General features: G+C 42.3%; 1 protein-coding gene across 1 annotated transcript in view; it reads left to right on the top strand.

The window, feature by feature from the left end:
* The first annotated feature begins 803 nt into the window (after window positions 1–803).
* Window positions 804–23,105, top strand: part of LOC105207687 — a 38,226-nt gene continuing 15,924 nt past the window's right edge. The window contains exons 1-2 of the mRNA XM_039457436.1: window positions 804–1,519; window positions 16,959–19,000. Coding sequence (XP_039313370.1) covers window positions 17,919–19,000 — 1,082 coding nt within the window. The 5' untranslated portion in view covers window positions 804–1,519; window positions 16,959–17,918. The remainder of the gene's footprint in view (window positions 1,520–16,958; window positions 19,001–23,105) is intronic.

Below are 23,105 nucleotides of genomic sequence, written 5' to 3'. Positions count from 1 at the left end.
ATCTTGGATGTCGAACGCTGCGTTCGAGAGTTGCTGCGGGGCGAGGCGGAGCTGGACGGAGCGACCGGTGGTTCACCAGCGGCGAACGGTGAGTCATTTCATTTGTATCTACTGTTTATTCGACCCCACATTTCAGTATTCGCGCCTCGTCCTGATTGCGTTCGCATAAATCGCAACAAGACGATTCGCTGAATCGCGCGCGAAAGCCGTTAGAATAGGAAAAATTTGAAATTTGCGTACGCGCCCTCGGCGCTCCTTTCGTCAGGTGTGCCAACAGTCGCGGGGTAACGTGCTTTCTGAGATACCGACCGATTATACATTGGCATCGTAGTGTACGTGACGTTGTAGAGATGGCGTCGTGTCAGCTAAATCGTGGGCATGCAGGCCGCTCTCAGGTTTCTTCCGATTTTTTCGTAAAGTCTGGGTCGATCTATTCTATTCAAGTTTTTTTTTTTTTTTTTTTTTGATGCGTACTTGTTCTTCAAAAGGATTTTGTGATCTGTCAAACCAATAAAGAAATGAATTTATTCTCTAATGCGATCGGTATTTAGATGTTTAGGATCCTCTAAACAGCGTATCTCGGAATTCTCCGCGAGCGAGCCTGTGCTGGGATTCTCTAACTCGTTATGACAATTCGGTATCGTTACAGTGTCGTCGCGCAGATATTATACATGATAGAAAAGCTGCGCAACGCAGTTTTTTGTCGTTATAGGCACATAACGACAACATAACGAGTTAGAGAATCGCACTAGGCCGCGCGCCGTCGGGCCTCCGAGTGCTCCGAGTGCTCCGACTCCGCCGGGTCGAGCGAGTTGGAGCGAGTCGAGTCAGTCAGTGCACGCTGGTCGCTCAGCCGGTTCAGTTCGCGCGCGAGCGCGAGTGTGCAGCGCGAGGAGATATATACGTAAGGCCGGCATACGCGGGGATACGGGCTACGACGCTATCCGAAGATCCAGCAGCTGCCGCTCTCGCGAGCCGAGTGTCGAGAGTGTCGAGTGTGTGTCGGTTGACGTTTCGCCCCGTGAGAAACCCGTTGCCGCTCTGCGCGCGCCCGCGCGCGCGTGTGTGCGCGGTGGTGGTATGCGGGCAGCCCCGTTGGCTGGCTGGCTGGTTAGTCGGTTGGTCGGCTGGCTGGTTGGTGCTTCGGCGCTTCGGGATTCATCCTCTCACGTGCGTACCTGCGTGCACGCGCCCGCGCGACCGCGCGCGCATCCCCCGTCCTCATCCCCGTCGCCGCGTGTGCTCTCTGCGTGTGCGCGTGAGTGTGTGAGTTTGAAAATTTGAAAAGCGACGTGCGCGAGTGCAGCGGGCAGCCGCAGGTGCCGCGGAAAGAAAAAGAGCGCGGTGGAGAGAAGGACGAGGAGGAGGAGAAGAGGCGCGCCGCAGGATTCCTCCGTCGTCTCGCGGAAGAGGATTCACGTGGCGGCGGATTTACGCGATCTCCTTCCTCGTCGCCGTCATCGTCGTCGTCGTTGTCGGAAACGCCGACGGTCTACAGCCCAGCGGAATGTGGCACGAGGTGAGTTAGCTGCCCGCCCGGTTTCGCTTACGCCAGGGACGGGCTCCGAGCCCTTTCGCCGCTTCTCTCCACGTCTACCTCCCTGTCCCCCTCTCCCCTCGGCTCTATGCCGCGGTCTCTCTTTCCCGAGAGAGCGCACGTTTTCGATTCCTTTCGCCAAATTGCCGTGAATAGACGCGCGCACAGCCTCCGACGCGCGGAAATCTTCTGTACCGTCTGTCTCTCTCTCTCACTCTCTTTCTCTCTCTTTCCCTTCCCGTCTTTCTCCATCTCCTCCGTCTTTCTTTTTCACTCTCGCTCCGCTCGCTCGCTCGCGCCATTCCGCTCCGCTCTCGGAGCTCCTCTCTCGGCATACCGAAACCGGTATAATTTCGGTGAGCCCAGACTTCTGTACCGTACAAATGCACACGAGCATGAGCTCCGTGTCTAGGTCTGCCGGTTTTGCTCTCTTCTCTCCGTTTCTCATTTTCCCTTTGCTCGGCGATCTGTCACGCGTTTCCCGCATTCGTCAGAACGCGAAACTCTCGTAAACTGTCTCGCGTCCCGCGAACGTGAGAGGCAGTGATGACAAAACCGTTCCGTTAAAGCGCGCGAAAGCACGCGTGACAGCGCGGCTTTTACGTCGCGGCTTATGACGAGGCGGCCGGTTTTCGCCGTCGATCGATTCTTATTGGGAAATTTATTAATGGGTCGTTCCGCGTTAGCGCACTCCTCGTTCGAACGTATTACAGGGAAGCACTGCGGTGGCAGCTGCAACGCGACGTTCGCGCCGAAATCGTTCGCTCGTCGCCCGCCGCCTCTCGCTTCGACTCGAAATTCTCGTATAGTATTTTTCCCGAAATCTTCCCGTAGCTTTAGAGCGTAATATTTCCGAGGACAGACATTTCAGTGTTTCTAGAAGCGCTGCAGTAATATTGCATAAGCATTTCGCAACATTTCCAAGCAATTATTACAGTGTTCCAAAGTAAGATTTATGTAATGTTTCTGCAATCTTCTGATGCTGTATTTTCAACTGAAAAATGAATTTGATAAAAGTTACGAAATATGCGACATACTGAAATAGAATTCTAAATACAAAAAAAAGTCAATTCTATTGCTAAGAAAAACGTTTACTCAATGTATTTTTTCTTCTCATCATAAATATAACGGTTATCTTTAACGGAAGAATATTTTCTTGACAATTGAGTTAAAATATAGTTATTGCAAATTTTAATAATAAGTTTATGATTAATAATATTATAATATTAAAGAAAATATTTTTCTATTGTTTTATTTTATTTTTTTTTATTATTTGTTATTTTGAAGATGGCAATGTTAAAAGCTCTTTTGTTAAAAGAGGTACATACATAAATGAAAAGTCGTGTGACTCATTTCCTGCATATTTTTTTTAATCTGTAAAATCTACCGAGCGCGATCGACTTTCGAGCAGCGTTAGAAATAATTAACTGAGAGCTGTCGTAATTACATCGATTATAATCCTTTTGAATCTTGGGAGATAGTCTTCAAATTCTTACTTAAAACAAACGGGATTCTATTTTCGAATTGGACGCTTTTATAAATGAATGCACTGTGAAAAATTTTATCATTACGTTTTTCTCATTGAGAACGACCGTTTTATATTCGAGAAACAATGTCGAAAGTTACAAAATACCATGCAGAAATAGATGCGTCATGTTTTGCGTTTGAACGCGGACTCTGAATGGGGAGTTTCATTTTTATTCAAATCCAAGACAGAACTTCTCGTAGAAGCAAACGCGTGTTTCACCGGTAATTGATTCGCCGGTTTTTCAGCGGTAATTGATTTCCACCCTCAAACCAAGTGGCCCAGTTTAAAAACGTAATAATTGAAGGCATCCTATTTCTGGGGGGAGGCATTTTTAGATCGCCATGCCGGCAGCTCCGAGAAATCAAATGGTCGATACTCACATTGCGTGCTGATACAATTTCTGTAGCTTTTACGTTGGAAATCGATAATTCAGAAACCGTACGATAGCTGCGAATAAAGTTTCCTCCGTGATACAAATTATATAGGACGATAAAAAAGTGCACAAAATTATTTCGAAATTGTTTTCCTTTCAATCACGTGCTTCACCATTGTTTAAGGATGTATTACATCTATTTTTACGAATGTATTTATTTTCATTATGTAAATGTTCAAGATTTATGCAAAATTTTCTAACGATTCTGAATTTAATTGTTCTATAAATAAATAATATAGAATAAATATAAAAATAATACAAATATAAAAGAAATAAGAAAAAATATAAAATAATATAAAAGTAAAAATAAATTTATTCACAGAACTAATCTCTGTATTGCAATAAAATTTTACGTAAAATCATCTTGAATGCTTAAAGCACTCATACAAAAAGAGATTAAGATTTTCGTCATTATTTTTTAATATATTTTTATTAGACTACATTTCTACTTTTTATCAAAGTAAAAAAATTTTTTCTTAAGGTAGAAAATCGTTGCGAATTCTTTTGTTGCTTTCAAATGCAGCATAGAACGATCTGTAATGTTTTTATTATTTTGAAAATAGATGTGATACATCCTTAAAAAGTTGACGTCACTTTTGATCGTACAAATTATTCGGCTCTACTGTCTCGATTCATGTTGCGATCCAATCTACGAGCTTCGTACTGACGGAGTTCACGAGATAGCGTGCTCTTGGCCACATAATTTGCGAAATAAAGAAGGAAGAGAAAAAAAGGACATAATATAATGAGGTCACGAACGAGATTAGTTCGGTGCCTTACGTCACCGCCATAAAAGTTCACGTCGCCTCTGTCGTTTTGTATTCGCGCAAAACGCGTTGCTTGCACGACCTATTTTTTTCTCATCGAGCAAACACACGCGTGTCACCGCCACGTGGTCTCTCTCTCTCTCTCTCTCTCTCTCTCTCTCTCTCTCTCTTTCTCTCCGTTATCATTATCGTTATTTGATAAACAGACCCGTTCGTTTATCTCGGAACGTGTCGCGCGCCGCTCCGAGGACGCCACGCGTGTTACGTGAAATCCGTCTGGAAGCGGAAATAAGGAAGCTTTTGTCCTTATCACGTTCCACTGAAATTCTTACGTGCCAGTCCTAAATCGGACGTGCGCATTGTCCCGCTGGTTCGAATTCCGATGACGAGAATGTAACACGAAGTGGTTTGCGGCGGAGGCATTGGAATTCAAGGTCGCATTATTGAGAGGCACGCCGAGACGGGTTTACGGATTTGTCGTTTCACGGAGGAAGGTCCGCTCGCGCGCGGCGGACAAACGTTATAGTTGCAAAATAGCGAAAGCAATGAAAACGGAATTTAAGCGTGAGAGTTGCTTGAATTCGTTTAGCTCGGTTTTACTCGTGCTCGCCGAGACGCCGCCGACAATGATGCGCGCGCGTTTAATCGCGATAACAAGCGCAATCTGCGGATCCGCGGCAGGTGTGTTGTACCAACGGCAGGAATGCATTCCCGAGGACATTCGAGGCTTCCTTTTCGCCTTCGTCGACACGGGTATCCGTTCGGGTTCTCTCTCGAGACACGGAGAGAACCTCCGTTTTCCATTCGCCCTTTTCTCCAGATAATTCAATAAATAAGCATAAAAGAATTACAAACTTTTAAAAGAAAAATATCTAGTCACTTTGATTCACTTTCAAAATATTATATAAGCACAAAATTACACAAAAAGAATAATATAAATAAATAAAATCCAAGTAAAAATTATAGCTAGTCTTATTGAAAAAGAAATTTATTGTTTAAAGCGTCTTACTTTGCGGACTTGTTCTTTTCAGCCTGAGGCTCTGCGCACAATAGAGAAGTATTATAGACATTAGGAATGGAAATTAAAATTTTAAAATCAGTTTTCTCAATGAATATTGATCGTAGTGCATAATGGATATGAACAAGACGCAAGACATGAATGTGCCGTATAAGATATAACGTAATTTATTATTTATCTATAGTGCTCATTGAAGAAACTAATTCTAAAATTTTAATTTCCATTTCTAATGTCTAATATTCCCTTGTAATTCTTCGTAAGGCCTTAGGCTGAAAAGAACAAGCCCGTAAAGTGACTTTTAACAATTTCTTTTTTATAAGGTTGATCATAATTTTTTATTTAGATTTTACTCGTATGACCTTACATGACAAATTTGACATCTTTGGAAATCATTTACGAAATATAAAATACGTAGCTGGCGAAGTCTCTGGCGAGTGCACAAGGATCGCTGGTAAATGTACGAGTGTGATACCGTAACACGATACTTTGTCCTAAGCTTGTCGATCGGTTCGCGACGATATCCCGCGAGGAGGTGGGAACGCTGCTCTCTTGTTCTGTCGCGATCCGATTTGTGGGCACTCACAGCTTTGTCAGCTTTTTTAGCCTGCTCTCCGCCCCGGGAATACGAGACGCGCGCGTTTCGGCTTTAATATCCCGCGGGGAACGTCAAACCTACGAGATTTTCCCCGCAAAGTGGCAGCGTGTGGCATCGTATTCATGCGTTAACCGCAACGACTCGTTTCCTCGTCGCTTCCTCGGCTGGCGGTATCGACGGCGCGGCGGCGGCGATAATTCTATCTTCTTGTGTAAATCACATATTAGCACACTTTGCAAAGCAGGATCGCATGCACGCGCGGGAGAAACGAGAATCCGCGCGTAAGGCCGATAATTACGAGCAATATTTTGCGCGGGATTTCAAATCTTTTGATGGGGGAGAGTATAATAATGTAATATATAAATCGCCGATGAAAATAGACAAATGCAGATTTTCTGTAAATGCAGCTTTAGTTGCGAATCAGGAAGTCGCGATAAGCAAGAATTTTCTCATGATACCTGAGATTTATAATTAAGATGAGAAATCTGCCTTAATCTCGGAAATAGTCACCCCATTCTTTTTGCGTGAACGATCAACCTAGCATGATTTTTATACCCTACCTAAAAGTCAGTTCAGTCTTCAGAATGAAAGGTAGATAGTAGATATGGATTTTGGATCGATAAAAAAATTTGTCGTGACGTGAGCTTTATTCTTCTGACACTGGGAAGCGAAGAACACCCCTTCTCGAATTAAATGCATTTTCCTTAGACACGATTCATTCTACGTATCGTCAGTTTTCGTTCATCGAACAATTCGAATTAACCGAAGGCTAATTTTGCGTTTCGTACTTTTCTTTTTTTTTCTTTTTTTTTTTTGAACTACTCCCGCCAGGGTGTTTGTGTTGTAACACATTTTAAACGTTGGCGTGAGGCCAAATTGCGCGCGGCTTTAAGCCGCACCATGGAATTATCCTCTCGGCGTGTGCGGTCGCACGGTATGTCGTTTTGCAATTTTCTCCCCTTTCCCACAATTCTTCTTTGCATCCTCTCTTACCTTTGCACGATCCTGGCCGGGGCGCTCTTCTCCTCACTCGTGCTTTCTCATCTCCCGAAGCAGCCGCATTGTCCGAGAATAGATTCGCGGTCCGCTCTACGAGGTAGAGATAGAATTGGCTTCGCTAATGTCAACTGACGCTAATAGCAGTTAATTCAATTACCTGTCACTGTATTGTAATTAATAGTGCGTAAATAGTCGGGGAATCGAATTAAAACTGTGACGGAAATAAAGGATCGGCGATAAGATGAGATATCTCGCGAAGCTGCACGCTTTTTCACGATTCTACCTTAAATATTTTTCTAAGCCGAGTTCTCGATGAGAAGGAAAGATTCTTCTTACTTACACAGAAAAAAAAATATAGGCAAGAATATAAAATCTTCTTGAAAGAATTTATAATCTTAAACAGACATGATTTACTTACATGAAGACAATTTTCCTCTTCATGTAAAGCAAATTACGTCTGTTTAAGATTGGAAATTCTTCCAAGAAGATTTTATATTCTTGCTTATACATATATGAATGAATTGTTTATTTGATACTAATTTGTTTTCTGTGTATTTCCTCATTAAAACGTGACAAAGATAGCCGTGTAGGCCAGATTTGACCAGGGTGGTTGAGGGTTTAAAAAAGGGCATCTGGCGATTTTTAAACCGCCCATCTAATCTCCCGAGATCGTCGGATATGGACAAAGATAAGGACGGCGTACGCGCGGTAGTTGCGTGCGCGTAGAAGATGCGCTAATTCCTGGGTAATAACGAAGCAGCTGAATCGGCCGGCAGCCCGTCAGTTTTTACGCACACCGTACGTTTCGAGCTAACTCGTGCACCTAAATTCCTCAGCGGTTTCCGCTTCGGTCCTCCGTGCCGAGGAATGACATTGCCGTTCATTCGCGATCCATCGCGCAGTCTATCAGGCCCCTGGCCTGCCTACCTGCCTCTCCACCTGTTTTCTCGAGAGCAACACGAGCCCGCCGAGCAGGTAACAGCGAGCCCAGATCGCTCTTCGTTACACGCGATTCCGCGAAACAGCGGCGGATAGAGCAAAACCGTCACGGACATCGCCGTTGGCCAGCGAGGAGGGAAAAAGAGGAGGAAGGAAGGAAAGATAGAAGGAGAGGAGCCGAGGATCTCGTCAACGCGGGGTGACTCTCTGTATAAATGATTGAGAGCGCTCGTCGAGCGTTTCTTGTGTGCCATAATGCAAGCAAGAGCGATCGCGGCCATCATCAGAGAGGGACAGAGAGAGAACGAAAGAGAGAGAGAGAGAGAGAGAGAGAGAGAGAGAGAGGCAAAGAAGACAGAGAGGAGCCGGCCGTAAACGGGTAAGACAGAGAAAGTCAGGCAGGCGAAGAGACGAGACGAGACGCGGCATCGGGACGAAGTAAGGAGAGAGAAACGAGCAGGCGGGTGAGGACCGTTGCGGGGCCCTAGCCGCGTCCATTCAGCAGGCACCTGCCACGTTAAATTCAGTGGGTCCAGGCGCGTATGTGTAGGGCCCGTGTTCCCAGGTCGGTCCGCAACGGGAAGAGCGAGGAGTGCGAACGCGCAGGGCGGAAGGGTACGAGAGTATACGGTAGGAGCGAAGGAAGGTAAGGGGGAAAGAGGGTGAATGTAGCGAGAGGGAAGAGGTCGGACCCACGGTCACGGCGGAGTAGGAAGGAGGAAGAAGAAGAAGAAGCGGCGGAGAGAGGGGCCCCTCTCCGTATATATTATAGGTACATCTCTCTTACATCACTGCGTTCTCGCGTCGTCCCTCTAACCGTAGCGGCGGAAGAAAAAAAGAAGAGATATCACGCCGATAGCATAACCCTTTCTAACCCCTCCAATCCCCCTCTCTGTTTCGCCTGCCCTTTTATAGGGCCCCGTTGCGCTCGTTATTCGAACACTCTTCTTCTCTCGCTGACGCAAAGCCTCTTATCTTCCTTTTCTTGCGTTCCCCCTTCTTTCTCTCTCTCTCTCTCTCTCCTACTCTTTCTCTTTTCTTTTTCCTTTTTGTTACATCGATCCCTTCAGCTGCCCTTTCTCTCCTTCACGCATCCCTTCGTCCTCTTCCCCCGAAGTTGCAGGCATGCGAGCCAACTGTACCTTGCAACTGTTATCTAGGCAACGACCTTGCCTTCTCCTCTCTTTCTCTCGCTTCTTCTCTCCCATCCTCTCTTTCTCTCCTTCTTGCCCTCTCGTCGCCACGTCGAGGCCCGACTCCACGACTGGACCTCGCGGTGTACGTACGTACGTATACTGGCGCGAGGCGCAAGTTCATCGGTCCGCGGTCGGAAAATCATTGACCTTGCCGCGGATCTAGCCGCACTGGATGATCTACCTTCCTCCCTCCGGTGGCTGTAATTTGTGCCGATCGCCCGTTACGTGAAAACGGAAACGCTCCGAGTGTCTCTTCTCCGAGCGTCGTAGATTTTATCCGCGATGCTGCATGATAACATCAAACGATCGTTCACCGTAACAGATAAAAAAAAATGCGTTTGTTTATGCGACGTGCACGAAACGCAACGAAGTCGTTGGATACTGAAACTGGCACGATCATACGCCACCATCATAATGCCTACTGGCTATAATTTTGTTTTAGTTTGTTGATAATTTAGATATGTAAATAAGAAGACTAGAGAAGAAGGTGGTATTAAAAAGAAAAAATGTCATTTCGTGTTTAGTCCTTTCGATTTGGTATTTGGTGCTTCGAGAGAAGGATCGTTCTCGTAATGCTCGCGATAATTCCAACAGGTTCGGCGATCTGCCCTGAAAGGACAACGAAAATAAATTTCGGGAACGACGGCGCGTTACGAGCGTATTTATGGTGCCCCCTTGCGCGTCGGTAACTTAAGCACTCGGCCCATACGAGATACATGGTCATTAGGTGTTCTCAAAGGAACCTGTCTGCGTAAAGGCCAGATTCCATCGGCTCTCCAATCAGAAATATTAGATGTCGCCTCGTGAATCGCGTTATAATGTCATGGCAACGCATCTCTTCCGGGAATATCAGACCGCCGCAGTATGCTAGGAGATCATTAACGCGATTCGCTCGTTGTGCCAGATGGCTTGCGAATACATCCTACTTATTTTTAGATCCACAAAAACAAAAATTGGAAATAAAAATAATGAAACTCGTACGAATATGTATCACTGGTCCTAGGAGAACGTGCTAATTTAGAAATTGGCAAACGCAAATGCATAAACGTAGTCGATCGTAATCCGCGCGAGTCGAATCGAAGGCAACATTGTGACGTATTTTTTTCACTTATTAAAATCCACTATCTAAATCAGTGAAATCTGATGATTTGCAGTGCTATATTTTTAATTGTGATTATTCATTGTTTTCCAGTGATTTCCGATTATGAAGAGAATACTCTCACTGATCGAAATCAGTTGGAACCTTTGTATTAAATTTAACATGCATATATTGCACGTTCTAAGTTTTATATTAATTTAATACAAAATAAACATGTTAGAAAATGACACAAGTGCAAAATTAACACAAAATATATTGAATGAAGATTCACTATTCACAATATAGCAGTTCGAGATTAAAAGATCGCTTTAATGTAACTCTTAATCCGAACAGAAATTGATTCAGACTGGATTATATTCACTGATAAACGATGGAAGTGACCTGCAAGCGTTAAAATTACGTAATTAGAACAGCTCTATATTTGGAATGTACATTTAGTGGAACGGGAGTACACGCGCGTTCGTTCCTTTCAGGGATCTATTTATCTCGTATCGATCGCCCGTAAACGCGATACGGTCGTCGGTCGTGAACACCGACGGGAAATAAAAAGGAGGGAAACGAAACCACGACCGCGATGGAAGACGACGAAGTCGTGAAATTGGATAAGACGCGGTGCGCGTAGGACTTCGGTCGTATAGTCGGGGAAACCTCACACGCGCATGTAATCCCGTAATTTCGCTGACCGCACCGTGAGCGCTGAAACAATATCTCGCGAGGTTTGCAACTAGAACTCGGACAAAATATACAGAATTAATATACAGAATTAATGCTTGATTCCTATTTTTAAGAAAGCATTCTGCATGAAAAAATATATATGTTTTTTATACTTTCATAGGACTTTCTACACATAGAACTGTTTGTAAATGAGTCTTTTAAAAATGAAATTGCAATTAATTTAGAAAAAAGTGATAGAAAAAGTGAAAAATTGATAAAATTATCAACTATTATTCTAACATCAAGATTTCAAAAATTTACCAAAAATGAAGTTGTTCAGTTTAACTTCGGAATGGTTTAACTCTTCAACAGACCGAAACATTAATCACATATTTTCTCAAGTACACAAAAAAATTGATGTTAAATTTTAACATATATTGCATTTTCCAAACGGTCTCAAGATTTGTGTTAATTTAACACAAGATAAATATGTTAGAAAATAACACAAATATTACGCATAAAATTAACATGATCAACTTTATTTTGTTAAAAGAATATATTAACTTTCCCAAGCCCGAAAGTTGATAAAAGATTACCCGTGTTGACTTTGATTAAAAATTGAGAATCATCTGTAATCAATACGGAATAATAAACTTGCCAGTAATCAATATAAAGGACCGTCGTCCATCCTGGTTAGAAATTCTCGCTACCTGAGCGAAACGACGGGAATGACGATAATGATGTCAATGGCACCGTGCCGATAATATCCTGGTTGCCACTAATAAGCGACTTCCTCAAACCGCGCTTCTCTCTGTTTCCATGCAAATTGCGCGGCCGCAAATAAACGCGCGACGCACGAGTCGGAGAACTTAAATACATCCTAGTGGTATTAGCCTAGCGATTCCCCGCGCGCGGCTGGAGCCCGTACGTCATTTTCACTCGGCAATCACGGACAACGTACGTCTTTACCGATTATCTCGACGTGTCCGCCGATTGATGGCTCGCTACGGCGGATAAATAATCAATTTACTAAACAAATGGTCGCGTCAATTAGCGTGACAATTAACCTAGTTAACGACTTTTCTTTTCTCAATGTGTGATAGAGATGGCAATGTAAAACGATGCCGAATTGTCGTTAATAATTTATATTACAGAATCCCGCTATAGGACGCAAGAATGGTAATTGACCCGCTCGTATATCTAGCGTGAAAATAAAAATTGAAATGTGAAGGTATACTTCGGTTTGCGATGCTGCCTTCGGAATCTTTTATCAAAGTTCGACGGACCGCTGCGAGCGGTCCTCGCGAGCGGCGTTTTACCGGAATCCCGCTCATCACGCGCGCAGATATATCGATGCGGCGATACGCTTTCTGCCGCGAACCGCAGGCTGGACGTCCGGAATGCGAGCGGAACCCGTTTCTATGAGTTAAGTCTGACTATTGACAACGGAGAGAGAGAAAGAGAAAGAGAGACGCCCGCGGCCCACGATAGCCGATCTTGCGGTTCTGGATCGTAGCACGCGATCTGGTATATCGTGCGGTGGCAAGGGATAAGAAAGAGAGAGGAGAGGAGAGGAATTTGCGGGATCGAATCATGTTACGCCACAAAGATTGCCTTCGATAAGAAGTCAGGGTACCGTGACGACGAGATGCACGTAGGATCACATTTAACGCGTAATTGGTTCACGGACGAATAATGCTGATTTTATATACACGGTAACAACGGTTTTGCTAAAACATCTCAAAATTTAGCTGCGGACACGACTCGAAATTAATTTCGTTGCAGCATCAAAATAATTATAACACTCGAGCCCGCCATAGAAAATTCCGGGAGACGTTCTTACGACCACCTTGAACATCCATATTATAATTATTATTTTTGTTTTATCACAATTGTATTTTGTCACAAAATTTGTTAAAAATAATTGTATCATGTGTATGGTGATAGCTCGAGACAACGTAACGTCTAGTATGAGTAATGATATAGGAATTTTGAAAATACATGGCAAGACTTTTTATAAACTGCTTAATACAAATTATTACGCAGCATTGCAAAATGTTTTAAGGCAAAATTTTTACTATTAGAGTATAAATATATTTTGCTGTATTAAAACATAAAATATGTGCAGCAGATATTAATAAATCGGAGAAAAAATTACGTAAAATTCTTCGAAATATAATTTTATTCTTCGACTACTATAACAAGGGTAAACTTCATGAGAAAATTCTCTCCGTGTAGCTTTATTAGCCTCTTACATTTTGTGCCTGAGAATTGGAAAAGAGACAGGATTAATGGTACATTTGAGTTAGAACAAAGTGAAGAAAGCTCCTGAAAATTATCTGAAAATAACGTGGCGGTTAGGAAGCAACGGAAAGTTCGTCGAACGAAAAGTATTATAATTTTCTGCTATAAGTTTGTTTACCTTGTAAAAACCGTGTACATTAAAAGTAAGAAATGTTTGAACGAACACGAGGAATTCGCGTTATTTCACGTGCGCGCTTTGAGTTGTGATAACGACGTATTCTGGACTTCGTTTATTTACATTCCTCAGCAACTGCTTGGATCTGTGTCGGCGTATGTCGGCTCGATTTCATTCTGCAAAGAATTTTATGAAGCCTCGTAAAACAAGACAATACAAAGCAAATAACGCAAAGCAAAGGCTTCGAAACGATTTTCATAATACTAAAGTTAACACGCGTAAGCTTCTCGATCGGAGAGTAGCGTCGACAGGATTGGTAGCAGTTAGAGAAATCAGGAAAAAATCAGAGAATCGAAAAATATAACGTTAAAAAAAATTTTGTTTGTCATAAATAAAACATTTTAATATATATTTTTTTTCTTTAAGCGCCTCTTTCTTGTTTTATTCGGGGAATTTTTCCAAAAAGTGACCGGGAAAAATTTTTTTAAATTTTTTTTGCCTTGCTAAGAATCCTGATTAATCTTGCGACGCAGGTTTAACATCGCGAAAAAGAGCGACCTGTAAACGGAAGTAACGATATTGCGAAAAGATGTGGGAAGCAGGCCGATTGACTGTGCTTCCCTCGTATATTCGCGCGTCGGAAAATAACCCCGTTCCGTTCTCCAAATAATTCGGAGTCGTTCTTGGGGATGCGTGACACAGGGAATACAAATATATATTTTTTTTATGCGAACAAGATGGAAATATAAAAACCACCTCGTAAACATGTTTTTCATTGCGGCATGTAGGCGTTGCGGCGCCGAGTTACAATCGAGTTCATCGATCCGGAATGAGTCTCTTCGTGGCTCTCGGTAATGGCATGTTCAATAAAGTATATATACATACCGACCATTTAATCGTTATGTTGCATGAAATGGATTGACATGACAATAGAGTTGTTTTTTCCTTTCATGTCATTATCCCCTTTTTTTTCATTTATTTAACACATATCGAAGTCATTACGCTAACGGAACGTGACGCTTAAACTTCAAGTTGAAATTTAAACAATACATGAAGAGAACAATTTTATTGTAGCACCCAAAAAAATATCTAAAAATTTAACTGAATACTCATCAGAAAATAATTTTATATTGGACTAATAAAATAATTATGAGAGACATTCAAGCGTGATGATACTGCTGCAAGAAGTTTCAACGCTCTAACAACCAACTAAAGCGTCTAATATACATTTTTTAATGGTCCAACACAATTATTTTCAGATCGATATTTCGACAAAGTTGTTCTTTCTGCACAGAAAAAAATTAGTATCAAATGAATAAGTCATTGTTTCATATATAAGCAAGAACGTTAAGGTCTTTTTGAAAAAATTAGATAATTTTAAACAGACATAATTTGCTTACATGGAGAAACAAAATTCCTTCATGAAACTACAATATTTAATACTAATTTTCAATTGCTTACATGAAGAAATTTTGTTTCTGTCGAATTACATCTATTTAAGATTATCAAATTTTTTCAAGAATGATTTAATACTAATTTATTTCTGTACTTACGCGTATGAAACTTTTTAGTTGAACCTCAGTTTAAGTCAAGATAAATATAAATAATTACGCAGCCTTTAATTTACAACTATTCAAGAATCATTTCCGTATGGTACGTTCTAATTAAGGGAATTATCTCTCAAAATTCACGAGGGAATTTCTAATTGCAATTACATTCCGGATGACTCTATATGCATGCCGTTAGGTAAGCGAAGAGACGAGCTCGCGTGACCCGCTCGTGCCGAGTGAGAGGAAATGTATGAACAACGAGCTTCTCTCCTTCCTCTCCCTCACCCCTCTCTCTCTCTCTCTCTCTCTCTCTCTGGGAGAAGCTGTGTACGGTCGTAGAAAGTGATAATAACCCGTGCACACGTTAAATGAAGTATCGCAATTGTTCCACGCGAACCGGACACCGCTAGATCGACCAGTTTTCCCTCGCGATTCGCTTATCTCGCACGATTGCGGGCAATTTGTCTATGGATTCTTCGCGTCGCGATCAGATAATACGCCGCTCAATCACTCAACCGTGTGCCACTTCGCAACGAGACTTTTCCGCGAGCGCGTGCAGCAAATGTGCGCCGCTAAAGGTCATCGTCTGCCCGCTAAGTGTTACGCGTACCGCGCACCGCGCGATCTTTCTAATTACGCCGCGCCGTGCTGCGTCCTCGTACTGACTCCTAATCTCCGCAAGTACGCGGAAAGAAGAATTTTGCTGAAGTACCAACAATTTTTAGCCGAATAAAAATCTGAAAATAATTTTGTTAGGCCATCAAAATAATTCTACAGAACGCTCAAGCATGCACTGAGGAAAAAATTACTAAATTTTAATAAGCATCTATTCGAATAGTGTTAATGAAATATTTATTAAATGTAAATGTATATTTATTCAACACAAGAACCACTAATTTAAGTATTAATTATTTTTTTTGTAGAGTGTACATAATTATGTATTGTAAGTAAATATTTCATTAGTACTATTTGAATAAATATTAAAATTTAGGAATTTTTTTTTCAGTGTGCGATAAAAATTTCGATATTCTAGTACATTATGATCTGACAAAATTATTTTCAAATCTGTATTTACAATTATTATATTATTGTTGTTAATTATTATTTATTAAATATTCAATTTATTTGAAAAATTATTCATACATGAGAAATATATAATAATATAAAATAAGTTGTACGCGTATTTGGGAACTCTCCCCTACTTTAGCCAAATCATTCTTTCCATTCACTGAACACATTTTGTTTGAGATCTATGTGCAGATGCACGTAACAAATATCTTTTTACGAACTCTGTAATAGTAAATTCGATTGGACGCACCAGTGCGCACTGGTGCGTCCAATCGAATTCGCTATAAATTTTATAGAGTGAAATGTCGCTCTAAAAAAATGACAATTAAGTGTGTGCAATTTTTTGAGTGATTTGTCTCTTTATTCAGAGTAAAAATTCACTCCTGTAGAATAAAAATTGATTTTAAGTGACTTTTCATTTTTGTGAGACTTAGAGAGGAAGAATTTTGCATATATACGCACCTAATATATTACAAAAAAAAGATGCTTTAAGAATAAAGTTACGTACATCTTGAAAAGATACCACTCGTTGCTTAAAATTATGGAGTTGAAATTACAAAACGAGCGTTAAGTGCCGAAGAGTGTTTTTTTTTCTTTTACGCTTTGATTGAGAAACCCTGACAAAAACCGCGACGTTAATTTCAATTCTAGAACCTTTTCACACGTTACATTCTGTGTTAGTAGAGACGGTCGCGTCTTAAAGCGCTCCGTCACGATGCAACCGGCCGGCAGTCCGTTAAAACGAAGCTATTCATCTGCTCGTCCGTGTTTGAGATACGTCACCTACTTTACTTCTTGCTCCTGCAACATATAACAATCTTTTTTTACAATTTCCATTTCGGTCGACGCTGGTTAACGACGCTTCGGCTTCGGCCGGGCAGTCGCGTGTTTACTTTCCCATCGAAACTACGTGAGACTCTTTAAATTCCATCCCGTTGAAGGCAGAACTCGTCGCGTATGACCAATCGGCATATTTCGGTTTGCGCGAAGCTCAGAGATCCTCGAGTGAGGAAAAGAGAGAAGTCCGTTTCCTTCGTTGTGCCACGCCAGGTTGATTATACCCCATATCTATCCTTCTTTTTACGGCCGGACTATTCCGACCGACAGCGAAGAGTGAACAGTCAGTCCATTAATTATTTTCTCCGACCTGTTCCAGAGGCACCGCCGGCACCATCTCGGAAGCCATGCCGGCTGACGAGCTCGTGCGTACCCGACGAGAAGACGGTGGTAGAAAATCGAGCTTGCAGCCGCCTTAACCGATCGACCGATTGCGTCGTCGTTGATAAAGAAAAGAAGAGAGAGAGAGAGAGAGAAAGAGAGGCCCCTCGCAGATCGACCCGATCATGCCCTTAGCGAACCCGTTCCGCTGCAACCCGCTGTCGTCGCATAGTTCCACGCTGTGAACTCGATATGTGAGAGTCGCCGCCGCCGCCGCCGCCGTCTGGTGGATGCCGTCGCCATGGTGGAGCAACTGGTGTGCAGCAACTCGCTGAGTCCGGGAACGTAGCGCTCGAACAAGCGTATTGGTTCACGCGTATTCCCCCTAGCTTTAATGAACTCTGAATCGCGATTGGGACGAACGAGAGATACCCCCTGCTTGAAGACCGGCAGATGTGCCTTTACGTATATTTAGGATAAAGATCGGACGAATTTGAAAAGTGATTTTTTTTTAATACGACAGTTTTGGTGACGAAGATGAAATCATTTGAAATTGTGCGAAGTTCGAAATCGATGGATAATTAATTCGCGGTTGACTTAGTGCGGCTCGTAGAGAAATTTAATCGTTGCGAAACATTCTGCGCGTCGTGACTACAAAAAAGAAGTAATATATCTTTCAATACGGAGAATCTAAATTGAAGAGAATTGAACTTAAGTGTTATGTGACTTGGAAGCTCGACAAACAATTAGTTTCATCGTGATGAAGGGAAAAGTGACGTCCTCTAATACGACGAGTTTAGCCTGAGGAAGAACAAAGTTGACATCTACGTGCTATGACACGGTGGATTCGGTGCAATTCAGTACTCTGTTCCGTCACGAGATCACCATGTGAGGATCACGGTGTCAGAGGAAAAGAGAACAAGTGGTCTCACTTCGCGTGACACCAGCGTGTCGAGTAATGCTGAAGCACATTCTGACGGGGCAGCCGTCGTCAACGGGCTCCAGGCATCATCACAATGATTATCAGACGAGCTCGGGCTCGTTGCACGGCGAGCACCACCATCACCACTTGCACAACAGCTCCCTACACCAAGATCAGCAGCAACAGCAGCAGCAGCAGCAGCCGCAACAACCGCAGCCGCAGCAGCAACAGTCGCAACCGCAGCATCTTCATCATCATCATTTCACCGGAAGCACCGGGCCACGCGGCGGCCTCACCAGGCATCGCGGTAACAACGGCGGGGTCGACGTGTACGATTCCGTGGCGAGACCGACAGCGACGGCGATGTCGAATGTGCACCAATCGGCGACGACCCCCTCGTCGACGCATCGGCATCCGCTGAATCAGTCTCAGCTGAGCGTCAACAACCTGTCGCAACGCTTGAACCTGAACCATTCGCACGCGCTCAACGTGTCGACTCTGTCGACCTCCAAGCACTCGGTCAACAGCGTCAGTCCGGTCGGCGGCGTTAACGGCAACAACGGTGGCGGTAATAACAATAACAACAACCATAATGTCTCGGCGAGTCAGCTGGGCCACACCGTGATCTCGCAAACGAGCGTCCTGCATCAGGACAGGCCAAAGGCGAACGGCGGCTTCGACATCTCCAGGCTGTCGCGGCTGCCGAGTCAGACGACGCCGTCACCCGCGCCAGCCACATCCGCGCTTCCTGTCGTGGCCGGGCAAGTGGCTGGCGGGCCGACGGTGATACCCCTCAATGCTTCCTGGTCTTCGTCCCTGTCCAGGAATCTTCATCGTAGTGACGAGGCTGGCGTCAAGGAAATGCTGACGAGCCTCGGATTGCTCTGTCTGGTGTCCCTACTCTTAGCTCTGCTCTCGGTCATCTTCCTGCTGAAGATCTCGCCGCTCACGGTCACGTCCAACAGCCTTATCAGCCCGGAGGAGTTCGTGATCGTCTACGAGGTCACCCTAGCGCTGTGCGCCCTCGCCCTATCCCTCAATCTCTGTTGCCTGCTGGTCTGCGCCATACAGTTCCTTTTCGCGGTGAAACTTGTCAAGACCTCGTACCAAGGTCATCGGTAAGTCCCTCGATAATTGTTTCTTTCCTCTCCGATCTTCTCGAAAAAGATTTTTACAATTGGAATTAGAATTATCGCTTCCTCTATTATTCTGTTATTATCGTGATTCAATGTCTCGACGTATGGATCTCTCGGAAATCGCGCGATAAAAAGGCCTTAATAAGGCTCGGAGAGGATTCTGGCTGTTGACGGGTTTATCGCGGAACCAGCGGCCCGATGACTAATGAACGACATGAAAAGGACCGATACGAGGCCGATGCGCCAGCCTTGACACGTTGGAATCCAGTTCAATTATTTTTAAGCTTTAATGGGGACCGCACGGGCAAGCCGAGATCTGCAATTAATTAACGTGGTAAGAAGGCGATATTCTCTGCGCGTTCAACCGACCGATTCGGAACGATCGGCACGCAATAACGTCCCGTCCGTCGTCACTCCGTTGTGACCTCTGAGCCCGACACGACGTTACGAAACCGTTTAAGGACCGGCGTGCACTTATACTTGTGGCGTAGAGATTGCTGACTGCAAGATCAAGGTCTCCCTGTTTTATTTATTTTACGTAGGTATTAAAACTGTTTATTAATTATTTACGTAATATCAACATAATAATAATACATAATTAATCATTAAGATTGTCAAATATAATAATCAAATCATCTTTATAGGGTATAGATATCTTTTTACTTACAACTTTGATCATAAATCAAATTGATCGTAAGTCAAATAATATATATACTTCATATCAATGAAACATATTATTTTTATTAGGACAAATAATTAATACGATTATAAATCTCTATTTAAGAAATGACAAAACAAAAAAGCGATTATAATTTTTAATATTGAGCCTTAAAGATAAAGATTAATTCCAACAAGTGAATATATGTTGTATTAGAATTCTAATACAAGAAACAATCAAAAAATTTCTTCAAATTAAAGAAACTTTTCTCTAACCATACATCAGTGCACAAATTTCTTTGATCCAAATAACTTTTTTTTTACTCGGAGAAACTTTTCTCTTAACTTTGAAACTTGGTTTAATTTCTATCTTTTTCTAATTCTTCGAACTGGAAAATGGTGGAAAGTAAGTTAAATTGAGTTTGAAGTTAAGCTACATTAGTGCAAACGGGCCTAAGAAATCTAATGTCGTAATTGCTAATTGAACATCCAGAGAAATGAGCGATTAAATATGCAAAAAAGTTTCATTCCGCAACAGCCTGCGAACCTCTCATTGCACGAATACGTGTAACAGCGATCCGGTAATTACACAGGAAAAGCGATGGGATTCGCGTGTAATAGAATCTAATAGGGATACACCGCGAGTCCTCGGTTGCTCAAAGAGAATCTTCTTCCCGCGGGATCGAGGGAAGCGATTTACGTGAATCGAGGCCGTTCGCGGGTGTTCGCCGTGTTCCTCCTCGTGCGATCTCACGTCGCCGGCGTTCGCGATCAAGATCGTCCTCACGCGCCCGGGATGGAATGGGTTCCCAGTCATCCATGCGTGCCCCATCCGTGTACGCACTCGAATATACACGGGTGGATCTCGTATCTGACGTACGCGGGGATCGGCGGTGCGGCGCCCCCCCGACAAGATATATCAGTGTCTTACCGTGCGGGCGTTTCTTCTCACGGAGAGAGGCGCAAAAATTCACCTTCACCTTCGCGTTCGCGCGCGTATGCGTGTGCGTCTGTGCGCGCGTGCGTGCGTGCGTGTGTGTGTGTGTGTGCGCGCGTGTGCGTGTGCGTGTGCGTGTGTGCGTGCGCCCGCACGAAATTACACGCGAGTAGAATCAGAGCGAAACGCAGACGCGGTAGATCGCGATGTCGCGCCACCCCGAAATTATCCTCGTTAAAGAATTGTGTTGATGCGATCGCTCTCGGAACGTTCTCTTCCGAAGCGTGACTTCTTTTTCTACGAAGGGGTACGATATCATACATGAATAACTGTAGGTTACTGACACAACAGACCTCACAGAGGAGTACGCAAAAGTATATAGAGCGAGAACATCTGATTGAAGAAAATGCAAGTTTCACGTTCTTCTTTTAAAGAATGTTGAAAGTTACAAAACAGTATTTTAAATAGATTACTAACGAACGTGTTAAAAGGTATTACATTAAATATGTCAGATTAATAATTATCTATTTAAAATTATCATAAATTGGAACGTTTCGATTTAACTTAGTTATCCTTAGCCAATTTTACCAATATTTAGATTTAACTTTTTGATTTTCCTTGCTTTTATATACTGGCTCTTTTGTCGATCCGTTCACGAAAAAGTTTGCACGATGATCCATTGAGGTAAACCATCAGAAACGTAGCAAATGCTTACGCGGTAATAGAGTGCGTAGAGCTCATTTCGCCGCGGCGGAAAAGGACGAGGAAATTCCGAGTTGGTAGAGTCGTAGACCAGGTAGATGGCCGTTAATGACCGCCTTGAGAATGAATAAGGAAAACAAAAAGAGTTCAGGAACGCACGGGATAGCGTCCTCTTGTTTCTCTCGCGGTTTCTGCACTTTCCACTGTTAGAAATTTCCAACTAGGCTGGCACGAAACGTGATTAACATTTTTTTTTCTCTTTTTTTGGTTGAACGATCTCGATTTGATTTATATAAATATGAATATAAAATTAAAAAAAATATATTTATACATTTAAATTAGCGTGTCGCGACAAGTCAGTATAGTCAATATTTTGTCAACTTTCAGTCAAATAAATTGGAGTACTAGTTCCAATGAAATCTTTTTCTCTGTGTATATTCTCTTGTCTCGAGTATTTTATTAAGCAAATATAGCGACTGTCTTCTCTTTGATTTCTTTTACTATCGTCAGCCTTATTTCTTCCACTTTCGAATTCTCTACAAAGTTTTCATTTTCATTTCAAGTATATCTAGGGAGAGAGATTGTACGCTACAAAGGCGCCTATAAAACCTAAAAGTTTCAAAGAAAATCTCGGCCAAGACGGAAATTCTTCGGATAACTGACTGAACGATTGGGATCTTCCTCGAAAATATTTACGCACTAACAGAGACATAAATAGTTGGTTCCAGGAAGACGGAACCTGTTTTAATTGAGTTTCCTTAGTAACAACATCTATATGAAATCTTTACTTTTTTTTTTTTTTTTTTTTTTTAATATTATAATTTCTCTATTGACTTTATAATCTCGAATGTCTTGATCACTTTTTTCCAACATAGAAACACGTAGTGTATAACGTAAATATTTTTAATAAATACGGTATAATAAATAATTCGTTATCTTTATAAAAAATATAAATTTTAGAATATTAAAAAAATATTGGAAAATTACTTTGTGTTTATTTATCAAATTATTTTATATTTTCTTTGGAAATGTGAAATATAAAATGGCGAAATTGGAAGAACACGTTTTCAATTGAGTCTTTGGAAACTCACATGTGTATTTTATTTATTTATTTATTGAAAGATATATAGAAAAGTGTTTTGTTATCATTATGATGTAACGTACAATATTAAATGTTGTGTATTTCCTTGAATAAACGAAAGCGGCAAGCAGACGGACATCGCGAACGGAAGACTGATAAGGTGTATGCATAATAAACCGAATGTAGGTGACGGGTTAACGGCTTCTTTCTAAACGATGTTCTGTGCCAACTGATAAGTGCAACGATCGATCAGAGCACATGCTATTTTTGTCTTGCGCTATCACGAAACCTTATAGCCATATAGAGCCTTGCCTCTATGCTCATGCTCGTGAAAGAATAATCAACTGCAGTTCTCGAATATAGGTGAATTCATAAACAATGTGCGAAAGCATCGCAAACATTTTGTTCTTTCAACTTTTACGTTACAACGAGCGGAAACTGAACAAGAGTAGGATAATTCAACTAAAGTCTAATTAGCACAACATTCCGATTCTTTTAACAATATATATTTATATGGGAACTCAGTATTAAGTAAATTCGATAATATTGAATGTATGCTGTTGAAATTAAAGAGCAACACTAGTCTCCGAACTAGTAAATGACAGTTTAAGAAAAATATTGAAATAATAAATTGCAAATTAATCGATATTTGTAGATATAATTTAATACAATATTATCTTTGTTTAAAACTGTAATTGTATTGAAACTGG

The sequence above is a fragment of the Solenopsis invicta genome, chromosome 14 (genome assembly GCF_016802725.1).
Source record: "Solenopsis invicta isolate M01_SB chromosome 14, UNIL_Sinv_3.0, whole genome shotgun sequence".
Taxonomy (NCBI): Eukaryota; Metazoa; Arthropoda; class Insecta; order Hymenoptera; family Formicidae; genus Solenopsis; species Solenopsis invicta.
The sequence above is the reverse complement of the archived record's forward strand: the minus strand, read 5'-3'. Positions and strand labels throughout refer to the sequence as shown.